Genomic DNA, 16,601 nt, shown 5'->3' with positions numbered 1-16,601 from the left:
TTTGAAAGGTGTAGTCATGACTCACTCGGTGATAGTTGTCTCTTTTCTTCACTTTTGATGAGCTTGAGGATCTTTTCTTGTAATCGGTGTCCGAGTCATCACTTGACTCGATTATAATCTTGGTGTTGAATTTTCCTTTTTTTCTTTGCAGTTTCTTTTTCTTCTTCCATGCCTTCCACTCTTAGAATGACAACTCATCATTGGTTGTTTCCAACTCATCTTCTTCTTCCTCCTGTTGACTATTCTTTTTCTTGCCCTCAGGTTTCTCAAATGACTTCTCCTTGTCAACTTCAACGGTTGGATCGATAGGAGCCTTTGATGAAGTGTCACTCGATATCTTGATTCTCCAAGCGGTTAAGCTTCAAAGATGGAGAACCTTGCTCTGATACCAATTGAAAGGATCTTAAGATGCCTAGAGGGGGGTGAATAGGCAAATCTGAAACTAAAAACACTTTAGACAATGTCAGTAACACAGATGTCTGGATACTCCGGGTTTTGTGTTCGGAGTTTTTGAAAATATTATTCAGAGAGTCCGGGTATGAAACAATGTACACACTAAAAAGATATGGATGCTGCAATTTAGATCGAGTAAATTTAGGCAAGCTAGGAATATCTTAGGAGTGTTTCTAAACAGTTGTCTTGCTCCAGAGACTAATGTAATTGTAGATCGACCTCAAACCCTAGAAGACTAGTCTCACAAGCAAATATCTAATAAAACTAGTAAGAAGCACAAAAAGGAGACAGAATTTGTTTCCCGAAATTCACTCCCAAAGGAGCTACGTCTCCGTTGAGAAAGGATTCAAGAGACAGTGCTCAAGAACCCCTATGCTCCTCTTCCAAGGGTGAGACCAACGCTCAAAACCAAGGTTACTTACTATATGTTCCTCCAAGAGGAATGAAGATTACAAACTTCTTGTGGTGCTCACAAGATGCTTAAACACTCACAAGTGACGCCTAGCCGTCTAGGAGCTTGAAGCTCCAAGAGTAATAAACTTGAATCCACTGGCTAGGGGTGTTGTGCTCAAGAGATGGAATGAAAATTTACTAACACCAATCTTTACTCTTGCAACAATCTCACTCAAATCTCTAAAGAAAATCACTCAAGAATGAAGGAGGGGAAGTGAGAGAGCTCTCCTTTTGCTTGCTGGCGTGTTCAGGTTCAAATGAGCAAGAGAGAGATAAATGAAGAGGTATGGGGGTTATTTATACCCCCTCTATGATAGTTCCAGTACTTGTAAGTTAGGCATAGTATTTATTAGTGTGAAGTATGTGCTTGTTAGTGTAAAGCTTATGGGGAGCTGTTTTCCCCTGAAGTGCAAAAGCCATTCATATCATCTATATAGATCAAATGTATGATTGACATTTGATCATTTGCTTTGTATATTTCTTTTTTTGAGATTTGCTTTGTATATTTCAGGAACATGAACATTCAGGAGACAAACCCGTCTTGTTACTCTTGTTGCTGTAAGGAACACCCTTGCTTCTGTCCGTACCATTTAACTTGTTTGGAATCAATGCTGATCATATATGTTTTCCTGAATCTGCTGGATATGGTGGCCTACTGATTTGTATTTCTATTTGTTATGTGTTATGTACATGTTAGGTAAATTGTATGTCGTGTCCATGTATGCTAAACATAATCTGTGGTACACAGGTTCCATGTATTTTGGGTGTAAATTTGACAGGGAAAGATCTCATGGAATTTATCCAGCAGGTAACCACTATGTTATCATGCGCAACTTAAATTCCTCTTAAGTTCTCACTTACTTGCAAAAATAGCTCTACAAGTGAATGAGCCTCAGATTTTCATCTGATTCTATCTGTAATAAAATAAAATTGTATTTAGATATTTTATTACAGTTAGTTCATTAACCTTTAGTCATGTTACCTATTACTATCTTTTCCAGCTTGATGAGACTGATGGGTCGTCAGCTATGCCCCCAGCAGTTCTCCGAATTCTTAACTTCAAAGCTTGCGGAGGTTACTACTTATTTGCCCCCTATAGTTGTCCATAATGCAAGCATTTCTGTATATATCACTTCGATAAAACATGGCATGTTGATGTTTCTTCTTGGCTTACTGTAGGGCCGACCATGTTTGGTGACCTCTTGCTACCATCCGAATGCTGTCTGATTATTATTTCGGCTGTTACTCTGTGTTCCTGTTATGGAAAGAAGCTTTCCTCCGCTGAATAAAACCCTCTCTTGCAGTGTGCTCATGGGCGGCCGACCACACGGTGCCTATAGTGAACGTCGCATCCCTCCATGGCGAGCTGGCGAGGCACCAAATGCTGAGCGGAAGGCAGGCGGAGACCTGGTACGGCTTGGCGCACCAAGAGCCCAGCCTTGAGCGCGCTTAGATGCGCCTCAAACAACTGAGAAAGCTGCGCCGTGGCCTGTAGCTGTAGGACCATATCGAATGGTTGAAGTCAGATAAAAGGGAGCGTGATTTGTACAATTTGTAGAGGAGTGGAATTCCACTGTGCTGTAGTACCATTGTACATACGATAGACATTCCTTCCTGACGAGGAGATAGAACGGCGCCCATCACCTGACAAGCGACTGGGATTTGCCATGGCGTTGTTGTAAACTGTGTACGTTCTGGTTTGTTATATCAAATTCATACCATTCCTGATCTGTTAAGAGTTGAGTTGGCTGCGATAACTTTGTTAACGTTCCGTGTTTTTGTTGTCTCCTCTGTTCGAGATAGAGTCACTGTGTTGTAATCTTGGGCGTGATTGGATGCCTGCGTTCCGCCTCGTCCAGGCTCGCCGGATACAATCAGCCTGCGATTGGATGCCTGTATCAGGTACTGGGCCAGGCCCCCGAGATGCATTTGGCGCCTCTCAGCCTGGCTCGCGCGGGCGCAGGAAGCATGCTGCGGCGGTCTAATTTGCCTGCTTTTGGTCTGACGTCCATGCAACCAATCACATGCTGCTTGTGGCCTGGCTGGAAAAAGCTTGCAACCAATCATACTTACCTTGCATGCACGGGGCCTGGCCAACCGTGGCCTGGTTCACCTGGTGCGACCTCAGCTGGGAAGGGAACCAATCAGGCCCTCCTGTGCGCATATGGCGAGCAAGCCAGGCGCAAATGTAGCAATGGTCATAACATCGCCATTAAATTGCATTTGCAAATCACGAAAAAACAAATTGTGGAACCACTAAATTATGTTGATACTACAAGTTACAAGCCAACGAGCACTGTTAAAATACACAGCCTTTTCTGCATTTCTGCAAACAGTAACGAATTGCACTGTGAATTCTTTCTTCAGGAGTGACTTTTCCAAGATTATGAACATGCATGCACGGCAGGGTGTGTTTGCACTGGTAGGGACGCTGCCACGCTGAGTGTTACCAATCAAGCGACCATTGTAAATGCAGCAGAATGAGTCGACCCTGCGCGCAGCGGAAGATGAAGAAGAGCCCCGCGAAGGCGAGGAAGGGGAAGAAGAGGTTGCCGAGGAAGGCGAGGAAGCCACCGGGCCCGGGGGCCTCGCCCTTGAAGATGGAGATGTTGACGCCGTTGGTGGCGAGGATGTCAACGAGGTCATGGTCGTTGGGGACGACGTGGCGGCCGTCGATGGAGATGGGCTGGAATTCGGACACGATACGGAACTACAGGAACACTGACACCTTGGCGCCTGCGCGCCTCCCCAGTTGGCGCCTTGCCCACGCCGCATGCGTCCATTCCGCTGCGCCACGGGACAGCTCACGCAGCATAGAGCACCACCACCACCATCACTGACGTCACCTGGTCATCGCGCACCTCCTCTGCCCTCCTCGTTGCCCCTCCATCGCCGGAGCGCCACCACCATGAGCTTCGCTGCAATGTGCAGAAGCCCCACCGCCGGTCCTCGTCGTCTACAAATTCCCGTCGATTCGGTGCATGAGAGATCATGGGGAGCAGAGGAATCGAAAGAGAACGGCGAGGGGATTTTGCTTGAGGGCTCACCGGCGGTGGGGCTGTCCGAAGTTGTAATGCCCGCGTTTTTATCTTATTTAAATTACGTTACCAATCCCTCGTTTAAAAATCTTTTAAACCTTTTCCGCCGCTTGAGCTCCCGAAGCCCACCTCCCGATTTTCCCGCCGTTCCGACATCGCCAATTCACTTCCTCTTTTTCCGCAGAGCCGCCCGTCCCTTTTCCTTTTCCACTAGCCCCGCCATCCCGTTACATCACCATCGTGTTGCGGTCGGCCGCGTGCGCCTGCCCGGCCGCGATCGTCGGCGCCGCGCGCGTGTCCTATCCTTTCTTTTCTCATATTTTGTTCAAATCCATTTTATTTCTCTCTTAAAATCCCAGACTCTATTTTTTTTGCACTGGCTTCCTCTTTCTTTTTCTCACCTGTGCTGCCTGCTGCCTGCTCGAGCTGTAGCCCGCTCCTTGCGCGCACGCGCGAGCCAGCGCATGACCCGTCGCTGCCCCCGTTGCTGGCCGTGCACGCGTGCTCGCATCACGCCGCCCGCGTCACGCCACGGCCGCTGCCACTCGCTGTGCCGCTGCGTGCCTGCTGCCCGTGCACGCCAAGCCGGCGTGCGGCCCGCTGCTAAGCCGGTCCGTCTCCGTCCCGTCCTCTCGCCCTCGCAGCTCGCGCTTTGTCCCCGAGCATCTAGGCTGCTATTAATGGCGAGGCTCCTGTACTGCCCGTGACCCCCCCATGGCGGCCATCTCCCCTCTTTCTCTCGGCCTATAAATCAGACCCCAAGCCGCCCCTCACTCCGCCCACACCGCCCCAACACCTCTCCTGCTCTACCTCACGCTGCAGCTCGCCGCCGCTGCTCACCATTGCCGCCCACCACCCATCACCGTGGACAGCCATCCGTAGACCATCTCCGCACGAGGTGAGGGCCGGAATCGGACCCCCTCGGCCTCCTCTCTATTTTCCCCCCTCCCCGGGTGTTGCCATGCGCCAAGGGGCCGACGCCCATGGCCTGGCCGCCCCCCTCCTACCGTTCCCCTCCCCCTCCTGTTCTGTCTCGAGGAAGAAGAAAGGCAGACTTGTGCAAAACCTCCTCCACTTTTCCTCCTTATGCAGTCCGCAGCCCCTCATTTCATGCGACATTATGTTCTGAATCGATTCTAAACTCCACCACGCATCAAATATTCTCTCCAAGTCTCAAGATCCACATCCAACAAATATAATAGTCTCCTCTACTTTTTAATCGAAGCTCTCTATTTCCCTTTTTTTTAGCTCGTCGGCGAACTTTATTTTTATTGTGTGATTGTTTGTGTGTTGTAGCCGACGGTGTGACCGAGGAGGAGCAGGACCGCAAGCCGGAGCCCGAAGACCCGTACCTCGAGGAGGAGCTTCCGGAAGGCTTTGAGGACGACAAGTCCAATCCCATCCTTTGATGCATATTTATCCCAGTTTTATAAACGCAACCTATTGGCCTGTTTTATAAAATGCATTATTTTATTGCAAGACATGGTTGGATAGCCACCACTTGATTGCTATGACTATTCCTTGATGATCTAGGTTAATGTCTATATAGGATTTGCTCTGTTGGATGTTAACTACAGCTAGAGATGCTTATTACCTTTTATTCCCTTTATTATATTTTAATCATGACCACAAAGCGATTTACCAAAAATAAGGGTGCGAGTGTTTAAAAGATAAAACGGGATTTTAGGAAAATAAAAGAAAGATATAACCTGATGAGATGGACTACGTTTTCTGTGTGAAAGGCCACTGGTGAGTTTGTACCTTTGTGGTTGAGCATGGTTGGGAAATGTCCGTCTTGTCAATGTAAGGATGAACTGAGGTGTCATCTTGCCTAACCCACTTATCGTACAACCACTCGACCGTTGTATAGGCAACGGCTTAGTATAAACCCCAGTAGTTGTTCTGCTAGCCAAAAAGGAGAGCGGGTAGCAACGGGAGATCATGGAGAAGGAATACGATCTGTGTGAGTTATGTCCCGGTTATGACCTTGTTGATAGGTTATTAACCCCATGGTTGCTTCCGTGTTGGCTAGTTAGATTCAGCTAGGGTGGTAATGACTTTGTTAGGATCCGTAGCGACATTAAGGTGTTCGTAGTGTGGTACCCTACTTGTGGATAAAGTGTACAACCTCTGCAGAGTGTAAAATCTATTCGAATAGCCGTGTCCACGGTATTGGACGAGTTACGGCATGGTCACTTCAATAGACATTTTGGGATGGTTGGTTTTGTGGCGTGAGTTGTTTTGAAAGTGCCCGGCAGTTGTGCCATGAGGTACTGTGGATGTGGAGTCCGGTAGCATTAAAACTTGGATCCTTTGTGTAGGATCAACTCTACTTATTATTCGATTACTACAGAAATGTCTTGAGAAAACTCTTTTATTAAATGAACCCTTACATGTGTAAAATCTCACTTTATCGCAAATGAACCCTAGCCTCATCCTTGATATATCCTGTGCATGATCTTTATTATTCCCCTCCGTGGATGTGGTTGGACTTGTTGAGTACGTATGTACTCACTCTTGCGTAGTTTTTACAGAGGAGGATCCGAACTTCGTTCCTGAAGACGTCGAGTAGGTCGCCGTCCTGCACCCAATCTTGCCTATGGTTCAGGGTCTCCACAGGAAGCTTACCATGATGCAAGACTCTGATGTTATCTTAGATTTTGTTGGCACTTTGGTTTGGTTTGTAGTCCTTATGTTGTCCCTGTTGATAGTGGTGCTTCAATGCCCGCTATCTCGACAATTTGTACGGTAGTGAACCATCTGTTGTAATAAATATGTTATCAGCCTCCTGGGACTGATATTTGTATCACATTTAGTCACCTCTGATGAGGGGACGCTTCAGGTGGTATCAGAGCCGTAGGTTGGCCGTAGGACGCGACCCTTAGGACCGAGGACATTTTCTAAGCCGTTTCCCACTAGATCTTTCCCCACTTAACTCACCTTTCCACACGGCACTTACCTTTGGCCCTTGTCTGGTTCCAGATGGCTGACAATGGATGGAGTGACGGAATCTGCCCCGCAGAGCCTAGCCTCCCGAAGTTATTGCTACTCAGCCTAGAACGCGTCGGAGTTGTGGACCCACCGGAGTACACCTACCGGGAGTACAACTTCAGAGGCACCCTTCGGTGTGACCTGATGATCTTTGTGGGAAAAAGCACACTTTACCCTGACGTGGATCCCTGGTTCATCTCCACCACTGGCTTTGGGTTCCCAGACACCTACCGAAAGGCTGCCCGAAAAGCCCCGCGATGCCTACATGTGGTCTATAAGCATCATCTTCAGCGAACTCCTATGGGATTTTTCCCACCTGCTAGAGGAAGAGGATGCTCATGGATTGCCTGGATGAGAGGATTGGGAAGGGAAGAAGAAGAACTAGAAGATACGGTTTCCCACCTGTCCATTTACCTCACCGGCCTAGATCGACTTTACAACGAACAGACAAAACAACTGAAGCACCAAATCCACAGGGCAGAAAAGGCAGAACAAGAGTTGGAAATACAATGGAGGAGAACAATAGAAGCTGAGGCACAAGCTGAGAGTTCCCTAGCCTCTCTCCAAGACATATGGTGAAGCAACGCTCAAGGAAGGGAACGTATCAAGGCACACAGAAGAGAAGCTGGATTACTGGAAGGAGAACCCGAAGAAACCCATTGGGATAAGGGCACTCAGACCGAAGATGAGGTATTGGAGCAATGTCTTCCGCCAAAAAAGTGACCTAACCGGATCGGGGAAGAATCCCCTTGGGAGGAGTAGAGTACCTAAGCTAGAGCTATCATCCTAGTAATAATGTATCCTTGGGAGATGTACCCGACCCTAATGAAAAATAAAGATCGTCTATCCTTCTTGTACCCTACCATGTGTGCAAGGCTTGTTCACTCTACCTTTGTTTTCAGATGGCCGAGAATGGTTGGACCCAGGGCGTTTGCCAAGAAGAGCCTGGTTTCCCCCGCCTTTTGATCAACTCCCTGGAGCGCCTCGGTGTTACTAAGCGCCCAAGGTACTACAGCAGAGAGTATGAACACCTCGGCACTCTTCGCTGTAGGGTGGTTCTTTCCATCGCCAGAAGCACCCGCTACCCCGACATCGAGCCGTGGCGAGTGACTGCCACAGGATTTCAACATCGGGATGCCTATCCCTTGGCCATCAGAAAGGCTCTCCGCTACCTGTGCCAGATCTTCGAGGAACACCTCATTCCCACACCGATGAGGCTTTTTCCTCCAGCCATCAGGACGCAAGTCTGGCAGGCCCGCATGAGGAACTTGGAACGGCGCCGCCATCAAGAAGACCTTTTGTACCATGTGGTCGCCTACCTTGTCTCCTTGGACAAGCTCTTCGACGAGCAAGCCCGATTCCTAAGGGAGCAAACCCACCGGGCCGAGCAAGCAAAGCTTGCAGTGAGGATGCACCAAATCCGGGTGGCTCAAGCCGAAGCAAGGACCGCGGCCGCTATAAGTAGCGAGGCCGTCGCTCATGAGAACCTCAGGCAGATCCAGGATCGGCGCATGCAAGAATGGACCAGCAGTGGAACGCCCGCCCCGGGAATCGAGGAGACCCAAGTCCTAATTGGAACACCCATCATAGGATGGGGAGGACTTTTTGGGACCCCGCAAGCTCCACCCGAAGGTGCCGAAAGGTCAGCTGCAGCCACAGAAGGAGTTGTCGAACAGCCCCGAGAAAATGGGATCCTCGAGGACGACGAGGAAGAGCTACTTATTCCACTGGAAGTGCACTCCGTCCCGGAAGACGACTCGCCCCGTGAGTAGCATGCCTCAGAGATGCCCCCAGGGATGAAGCCATCCCGACCCCAAGCTTAGAGTTGTGCCCCTCCCATCTGTTGTGCCCTTTATACCCGACCGTGTAGTGTGTGTTTTGGTTGTACCCTCCCAAGTGTTGTACCCCCAGCTTAATAAATAAAACTATTTGTGCTTGATGCTTGTTAGTCTGTGTGCTTGTCGGCAGTAGGTGGATTCTGCCTTTTCGAAAATATGAAAATAAAACATCACTTAATTTCAAATCTAAATCTCATAAAAGTTTTACCCAATCCACAGATAGCCCCCAGGTGTAACACCAGGACCTTCCAAAGTCAGGCACATACCACTCCAAGTGCGGAGAGGCAACAGGGTGTGCAAGGACAAGCCCCCGGCCATGAAGATCAGGAAGATCAGGAAGTAAGCCAGCGGGGAGGAGAAAGCCAAGTAGGAGCACGTCAGGCCCCACCCCCACCGGCCATTGACCTGGTGCAAGTGTTGAACAATATCATCACAAACCCAAGGCCCCATGAGCAGAGTACAAATGACAAACTGACAGCTTTTCTGAGGACCAAGCCACCCACCTTTGCAGGATCCTACAACCCCTTGGATGCAGATGACTGGCTGCGTGTTATCAAGAGAAAACTCGAACCATTTGAGCATGGAGACCGTGACAAGATCCGTTTGGCTGCTCACCATTTGAGCATGGAGAACTACTGTGCAGCTGCTCAGGATGCCTCCACTATCACTTGGAAGGAATTTGTGGTTGAGTTCCGTCGCTATCACATCCCAGCAGCCACCATGAAGCGCAAGGCAGATGAGTTCTATGAGCTGCAACAAGGCAACAAGTCCGTTGAGGAGTACACATATCAGTTCATAGAACTAGCTCGCTATAAACCGGAGGAAGTAGACAAGAATGAAAAGAAGCAGGATATGTTCAGAAAGGGTTTAAATGCAGAACTTAAGAAGCTGCTTTCCCCATGCATCTACCCAGACTTCAACACACTGATAAACATGGCTATCATCACCGAGAGAGCCATGGCAGAGGAAAAGAGAGACAATAAGCGTAAGTTCCTGGAAACCAAGGCTCGCCAGCAGGACCGTTTCCAGAAGCCAAGGCACTTCGGCCGTCCAGTGCCTAGGTCCCAAGCCCCTATGTAGTACAGGACCTAGTCACAAGCTACTGGCTCTCAGGCCCCCAACACCCAGTTTAGGCAGTTCAAGAGCCAGAACACCATGAAGACCCCACAGAACAATGCAAGCCAAGTTACTGCCAGCAACAATGCCAGAGCATGCTTCAACTGCCGTGAGACAGGGCACTTCATTGCCGACTACCCATATGCCAATAACAAGCCGGCAGCATCGGCCTTCTCCAACTCGGTGAATGGACCAAGGCCAGCTCTATCAGGAGCCAATCGTGTACCCATCCGCCGTAACAATATCGGCAACAACAACCAGCAGATGGGGCCACCCCAGCAGTCCTTCGGACAAGCCCGCGTCAACCACATCAACGCGCATGAGGCTCAGGACGCTCAGGGCGTTGTGCTCAGTGAGTTTCTAGTCAGCTCAGTTTTGGCAACAATATTATTTGATTCTGGAGCATCACATTCATTCGTATCCTCAAGTTTTGTGGAAAAGCACAATATACCTACAGTACTACTAAAAACACCCCTATTAACCTGAACGCCTGGAGGTGACATTAAGTGTCGATTGGGTTGTTCTCGGGTAAGGATCATTTTAAGTGGGGTAGAGTTCCTAGCAGACCTAGTAGTACTTAAGTCTAAAGGTATAGATGTGATTCTTGGAATGGATTGGCTAAGCCTACACAATGGCCTTATAAGTTGTGCTGACAAGGTGGTACACCTAACTAACCCAGAAGGAGTACAAGTAACCTGCCATACTCGAGGAAGTGGACCGGACCCAATGGTTTTTAGTATGGAAGCTAAATCCTTAGAAGAAGTTCCAGTAGTAAATGAATACCTAGATGTTTTCCCTGAAGAACTCCCGGGAATGCCGCCAGATAGGGATATAGAGTTTGTCATTGACCTTGTCCCTGGAACCTCCCCTATTGCTAAGAGACCTTATAGGATGGCAGCCTCCGAATTGGCAGAACTAAAGAAACAACTGGAAGAGTTACAACAAAGTGGTTTCATTAGACCAAGCTCATCACCATGGGGAGTTCCGGTCTTGTTCGTCAAGAAGAAGGATGGAAGCATGAGGATGTGCATGGATTACCGTGCACTAAATGAAGTCACCATCAAGAACAAATACCCCCTTCCCAGAATTGATAACCTCTTTGATCAGCTGAAGGGAGCCAAGTATTTCTCCAAGATAGACTTAAGGTTAGGATATCATCAGCTCAAGATTAAGGAAAGTGATATTCCGAAGACGGCCTTCGTCACCCGTTATGGGCAATATGAGTTTACGGTGATGTCCTTTGGACTCACCAATGCACCTGCTTATTTCATGAACCTCATGAATAAGGTGTTTATGGAAGAGTTAGATAAGTTTGTCATAGTTTTCATTGACGACATACTTATTTACTCTAAGAGTGTCGAAGAACATGAGCAGCACCTACAAGTGGTTTTGAAAAAGTTGAGAGCGCACAAGCTCTACGCCAAGTTCAGCAAGTGTGAATTTTGGCTTGAGAAAATAGCATTTCTTGGTCATATCTTGACCGTGGAAGGAGTAGCAGTGGACCCCGAAAAAGTCGAAGCAGTCTCCAATTGACAGCAACTAACCAATGTTAGTGAAATCAGGAGCTTTCTCGGTTTAGCCGGGTATTACCGGAGATTTATTGAAGGATTCTCCAAGATAGCCCGACCCATGATAGAACTACTCAAGAAAGAGAAGAAGTTCACCTGGACCGAGTCATGTGAGAGAAGCTTCCAGGAGTTAAAGAGAAGACTGACAACCGCCCCGGTATTAACCTTGCCGGATATTCAACGGGACTTTGTCATTTACTGTGATGCATCCCGTCAAGGATTAGGATGCGTCCTTATGCAAGATGGGAAAGTAGTGGCATACGCTTCCCGACAACTCAAGCCTCATGAGCAGAATTACCCAACCCATGATTTGGAGTTTGCAGCCGTAGTACATGCCCTCAAGATTTGGAGACACTATCTGATTGGGAATAGGTGTGAGATCTACACAGACCATAAGAGCTTGAAGTACATCTTCACCCAGCCAGATTTGAACTTAAGGCAAAGAAGGTGGTTAGAACTAGTTAATGTGGTAATTCATTACCATCCTGGTAAAGCAAACGTGGTAGCAGATGCCTTAAGCCGGAAATCTTATGGACCTAAGGATGCCCACCTACGAGAAGAAATGGCACGATTAAATGTGCACATTGCCCCCCATGGTTCCAGTCGCAAGTTGAGTGTTCAACCCACTTTGGAGGATAAGATCAGAAAGGCCCAAGGTTCAGACAAGGACTTGATGAAAATCCGCATGCATACTGGAGAAAACAAGGCACTGGATTTTAGAGTGGATGACAAAGGAATCTTATGGTACAAAGATAGAATTTGCGTACCCAAGGAAGGAGACTTCCGGCAGACTATTATGGATGAGGCCCGCAACTCGGCATATTCTATCCACCCAGAATCCACCAAGATGTATGTGGATATAAGACAAAAGTATTGGTGGAGTGGAATGAAGGCGGACATTGCACGGTTTGTCGCCCATTGTGATACTTGTCAAAGAATCAAGGCCGAACATCAGAAGCCAGCAGGATTGCTGCAACCCTTACCCATCCCGGTTTGGAAATGGGATGAGATAGGAATGGATTTTATAGTGGGTTTACCCAAGACACAGAAAGGACATGACTCCATATGGGTGATAGTGGACCGGCTCACAAAAGTCGCTCAATTCCTACCCGTACGGACCAATTATGGTGGAGAAAAGCTAGCCCGGCTCTATGTGGACAACATAGTGAAGCTGCATGGTGTGCCTAGCAGAATTGTTTCGGATAGAGGAACCCAATTCACCTCTAGGTTTTGGAAAAGTTTGCATAAGGCCAGGTCACCAAGTTGGATTTCAGTTCGGTTTATCACCCGCAGACCGATGGTCAAACAGAAAGGGTGAACCAGATTATTGAAGATATGCTAAGAGCATGTGTCCTTACTTATGGCAAGGATTGGGAACAAAGTTTACCCTATGCTGAGTTTTCGTACAACAACGGTTATCAAGCAAGCTTGGGCATGTCACCATTTGAAGCTCTCTATGGGAGAAAGTGCAGAACCCCCCTGATGTGGTCAGAAGTTGGAGAGCATGCCCTGGTTGGACCCGCACTCATAAAGGAAGCGGAAGAAAGAGTGGCCAAAATTAGAGAAAAACTGAAGGCCGCCCAATCTCGACAGAAGAGTTACTCAGACAAGAAGAGACGAGAAGTAAGCTTCAATCCAGGAGACTTCGTCTATCTCAAGGTTTCACCTATTCGAGGGACTCGAAGATTTTAGGTACATGGGAAACTAGCCCCTCGGTACATTGGACCGTACCAAGTACAGAAGAAAATTGGAGCCGTAGCATACCATCTAGAGCTACCAGAAGGAATGGCTGACATACACCCAGTATTCCATGTATCCCAACTGAGAAGATGTCTGAGGGTACCCGAGAGAGAGCGTGTGCCGGAAGAAGAAATAGCTTTACAGACAGATCTTCGGTACCAGGAAGTACCTGTCAAGATTTTGGACACTGTCACAAAAAGGACAAGAAACTCTGAAGTACGGATTTGCAGAGTTCAGTGGAGCAGACATGGAGTGGAAGAAGCTACATGGGAACGTGAAAATGCCCCGAAGAAAGAGTTTCCCCATCTATTTCGGAGCCAGCCGAATCTCGAGGACAAGATTCATTTTAAGTGGGGTAGGTTTGTAATGCCCGCATTTTTATCTTATTTAAATTGCGTTACCAATCCCTCGCTTAAAAATCTTTTAAACCTTTTCCGCCACTTGAGCTCCCGAAGCCCACCTCCCGATTTTTCCGCCGTTCCGACATCGCACAGTCTCTTCCTCTTTTTCCGCAGAGCCGCCCGTCCCTTTTCCTTTTCCACTAGCCCCGCCATCCTGTTACATCACCATCGTGTTGCGGTCGGCCGCGTGCGCCTGCCCGGCTGCGATCGTCAGCACCGTGCGCGTGTCTTATCTTTTCTTTTGTCATATTTTGTTCAAATCCATTTTATTTCTCTCTTAAAACTTTTTTCCCAGACTCTTTATTTTTTTTCACTGGCTTCCTCTTTCTTTTTCTCCCCTGTGCTGCCTGCTGCCTGCTCGAGCTGTAGCCCGCTCCTTGCACGCACGCGCGGGGCCAGCGCACGACCCGCCGCTGCCCCCGTTGCTGGCCGTGCACGCGCGCTCGCATCACGCCGCCCGCGTCACGCCGCGGCCGCCGCGGCCGCTGCCACTCGCTGTGCCGCTGCGTGCCTGCTGCCCGTGCACATCAAGCCGGCGTGCGGCCCATTGACGCCCTGAAAATTTATCAAACCAATCTACGCGCTAAAATCTTGTAACACCCTAATGTAATTTCCCTAATTTTTTAATGAATTTATTTGGGCTTAAACAAATTTTCCAGGCTTTTCTCTAAATTTTGTGGCATTTAAAGCAATTTATAACACAAGAAAAATAAAATTTATCATAGGATTAAAGTGTTTGTGCATTCATGCCGCAACATTATTTTATTTGTGTTGAAATTATAAGGTTTGAATTCAAACTTATTTGAATTCAAATAGATTGCTTGAATAGTTTAGGAGTAGGAAAAGAAAAGAAAGGAGAAGAAAGAGCCAGCCCAAACCCTCTTTCTTCCAGCCCAGCCCGACCCAGCTTTCCCTTTCCCCTCTTCTCCCCGCGTGGGCCACGACCCCCGGCCCAGTTTCCTTCCTCGGCCGGCCCAGCGCCCGCGCGCCCCCTCCCTCCTCTCTCTCTCTCTCACTGACCGCCGGGCCCCGCGCGTCAGCGCTTTCTTCTTCCCCTCCTTCTTCCCCGGGCGCAACGGCCCGAGATCCCCGGCGACCCCCCCTGCTCCGGGCCCGCACGCCAGGTAGCGCCGCTGCCCTTCAAAGAGTAGCCCCGACCCCCTCTCTGCACCCTAACCCTAGCCCCGCCGCCGCCACCGACGCCCAGCACCACAGCCGCCCCCGTTCCTCTGCTCAGCGCCTTTTCTCCGCCGCGGACTTGCTGCTCCGGAGCGCCACCGACCCCGACAGCCCCGCGGCAGCTTCGCCTCGCCACCCAGGAGCTCCCCGAGCCCAGCAAAGGGGCCCTACGCCTCTTCACCGAGGATAATTTGAGACGGGGCTACCGCCGGTGAGCCGCCCCCGCCGTCCAATTCATCGCCGCCGGCGTTCCTTTTTCCCTCTTAACCCACACAACACCTTGGCAGGGTCTCCACGCGACGATCCCCGGTGATCAGAAGGCCAGGAACCCTCGGCAACACCCCTCCCCGCGGAAGCCCGATCTTCCCCGCTGCCGGTCATCGTCGTTCCCTCGCTCCGCTGCGTCTCCGGCCTCCACGGCCCTTCGGTGATGCCTTACCCTCTTCCCTTGCCCCTTTTGCGCCCAGTGCCGTAGGTCGTAGACCGCCCCAGGGGCCGGAACCGCGATCACGCGGTACGCCGGCGAACCCGAGCCGCCCCTCGTCGTGGAGGGCAACCATCCGAGCCCTGTTTCACTCTCTTGAGCACCTAGATGAGTTCCCCGTGCCGCACCCTACCTCTAGGGCTTGACGTCGTTCCAAACCGAGCCCGGAGCGCCGAGATTGGCCAACTCCGGCGAAGCGCCGCCGCGGGAAGGAGCTCCGGCGACCCCCCTCCGTCGCCTTGTGCTTCCTTTCATTCCTGGCCGTAAGATCCGGGACGGGTGGATGGGATTAGATCGCGCACGCTTAGATCTGAGCCGTGAGATCGAGATCCAAGGGATCTAAATCGCGCGTACCGGTTCGGGGTAGGGATGAATCGGGGCCATCAGATCTGGAATGGGTGGTCTAGATTAGATCCGTTTAAGTATAGGCCAGGAGCGTTGGATGCAGATCCAACGGCTGTTAGGCGCGCGTACCCCTTCGCGTTTAAGTTTAAATCTGAGCCGTAGAGATTAGATCCAATGGCCCAGAACCGCGCGTACCGGTCAGCGCCGGTAGTTTTGCTAAAGAGTCCCTGCGTTTTCCTGCAATCAACCCGCCGTCCAGCCCTAGTTAAAAAGTATTTACAGACGGGTCCTTTTATTCCCGTTTGACCCCCTGAGCTTCCTGAATTTTGAACCCGCGGTCCATGTCTTGGGTTTTCTCGCGCTAGCCCCTGAGTCTAGGGTTTATTTACGGTTAAGCCCTCGGTTTTTGTGCAGAAGCCCCTGGAAGTTAGGTTTTTCTTACAAATAGGTCCCTAGAACTTGTTTTAAGCGTAGTTTTCGCGTTTTAGCTCCGTTTTAGGTGTTCTTTATATCCACGCGATCGTTATAACGCGTAGAATAGTTTTAGGCTAGTTTTATGTGCTGTTTCATTGTATTGGTGTACTGTTTCTTATATTTTTGCTATTGTTTGCATGTGTGTGTGCATGTGTGGCCCATGTGTTGCTGTTACGATCGGGAGTAGACGTCGAGACACCGGAGCAGTACCAGGAGCAGCCATCTTCCGAGCAGTTCGAGCAGCAGCCGGGAGAGTACGAGGAAGGCAAGTATAACATGAACCTCCTATCACTTTTAAATACAATTTCATACTGCATTTTAATACTGTATACCTATAAGGACTTCCTAGCCACCTTTATATCCTTTACATATATCCTTTGGGTTGCATTTTGGTTAGTTGTGCTAGGTTGCTGCGCTATAACAAATCTTGGTCCTTTTTAATTAATTTGATTAATGGTCTTATGCAACTTAATTCTGGAGCCGGCCCTCTGTGCTGTGTGCTTGAGTGGTTTGTGCGTCCT

General features: G+C 49.3%; 1 protein-coding gene across 5 annotated transcripts; it reads left to right on the top strand.

The window, feature by feature from the left end:
• The first annotated feature begins 1,288 nt into the window (after positions 1-1,288).
• On the top strand, positions 1,289-2,642 carry LOC112879620 (DNA mismatch repair protein MLH3-like). 5 transcript variants are annotated; one of them, XR_003226121.1, is made up of 5 exons: positions 1,289-1,350; positions 1,418-1,464; positions 1,655-1,714; positions 1,908-1,980; positions 2,086-2,642. XR_003226121.1 is itself a non-coding variant. In XM_025943962.1 (5 exons), exons 2-5 carry the CDS (start codon positions 1,697-1,699, stop codon positions 2,357-2,359), a joined length of 282 nt encoding a protein of 93 aa, XP_025799747.1. In that variant the 5' UTR covers positions 1,295-1,464; positions 1,655-1,696; the 3' UTR covers positions 2,360-2,642. The 5 variants fall into 5 exon arrangements, 3 of the variants coding, with proteins under 3 accessions (XP_025799747.1, XP_025799746.1, XP_025799745.1); XR_003226122.1 differs by having other exon boundaries at positions 1,908-2,127; positions 2,211-2,642; XM_025943962.1 differs by having other exon boundaries at positions 1,295-1,464; positions 2,086-2,127; positions 2,211-2,642.
• Positions 2,643-16,601: the final 13,959 nt, after the last annotated feature.

Source organism: Panicum hallii, chromosome 2, assembly GCF_002211085.1.
Source record: "Panicum hallii strain FIL2 chromosome 2, PHallii_v3.1, whole genome shotgun sequence".
Lineage (NCBI taxonomy): Eukaryota > Viridiplantae > Streptophyta > Magnoliopsida > Poales > Poaceae > Panicum > Panicum hallii.
The sequence above is the reverse complement of the archived record's forward strand: the minus strand, read 5'-3'. Positions and strand labels throughout refer to the sequence as shown.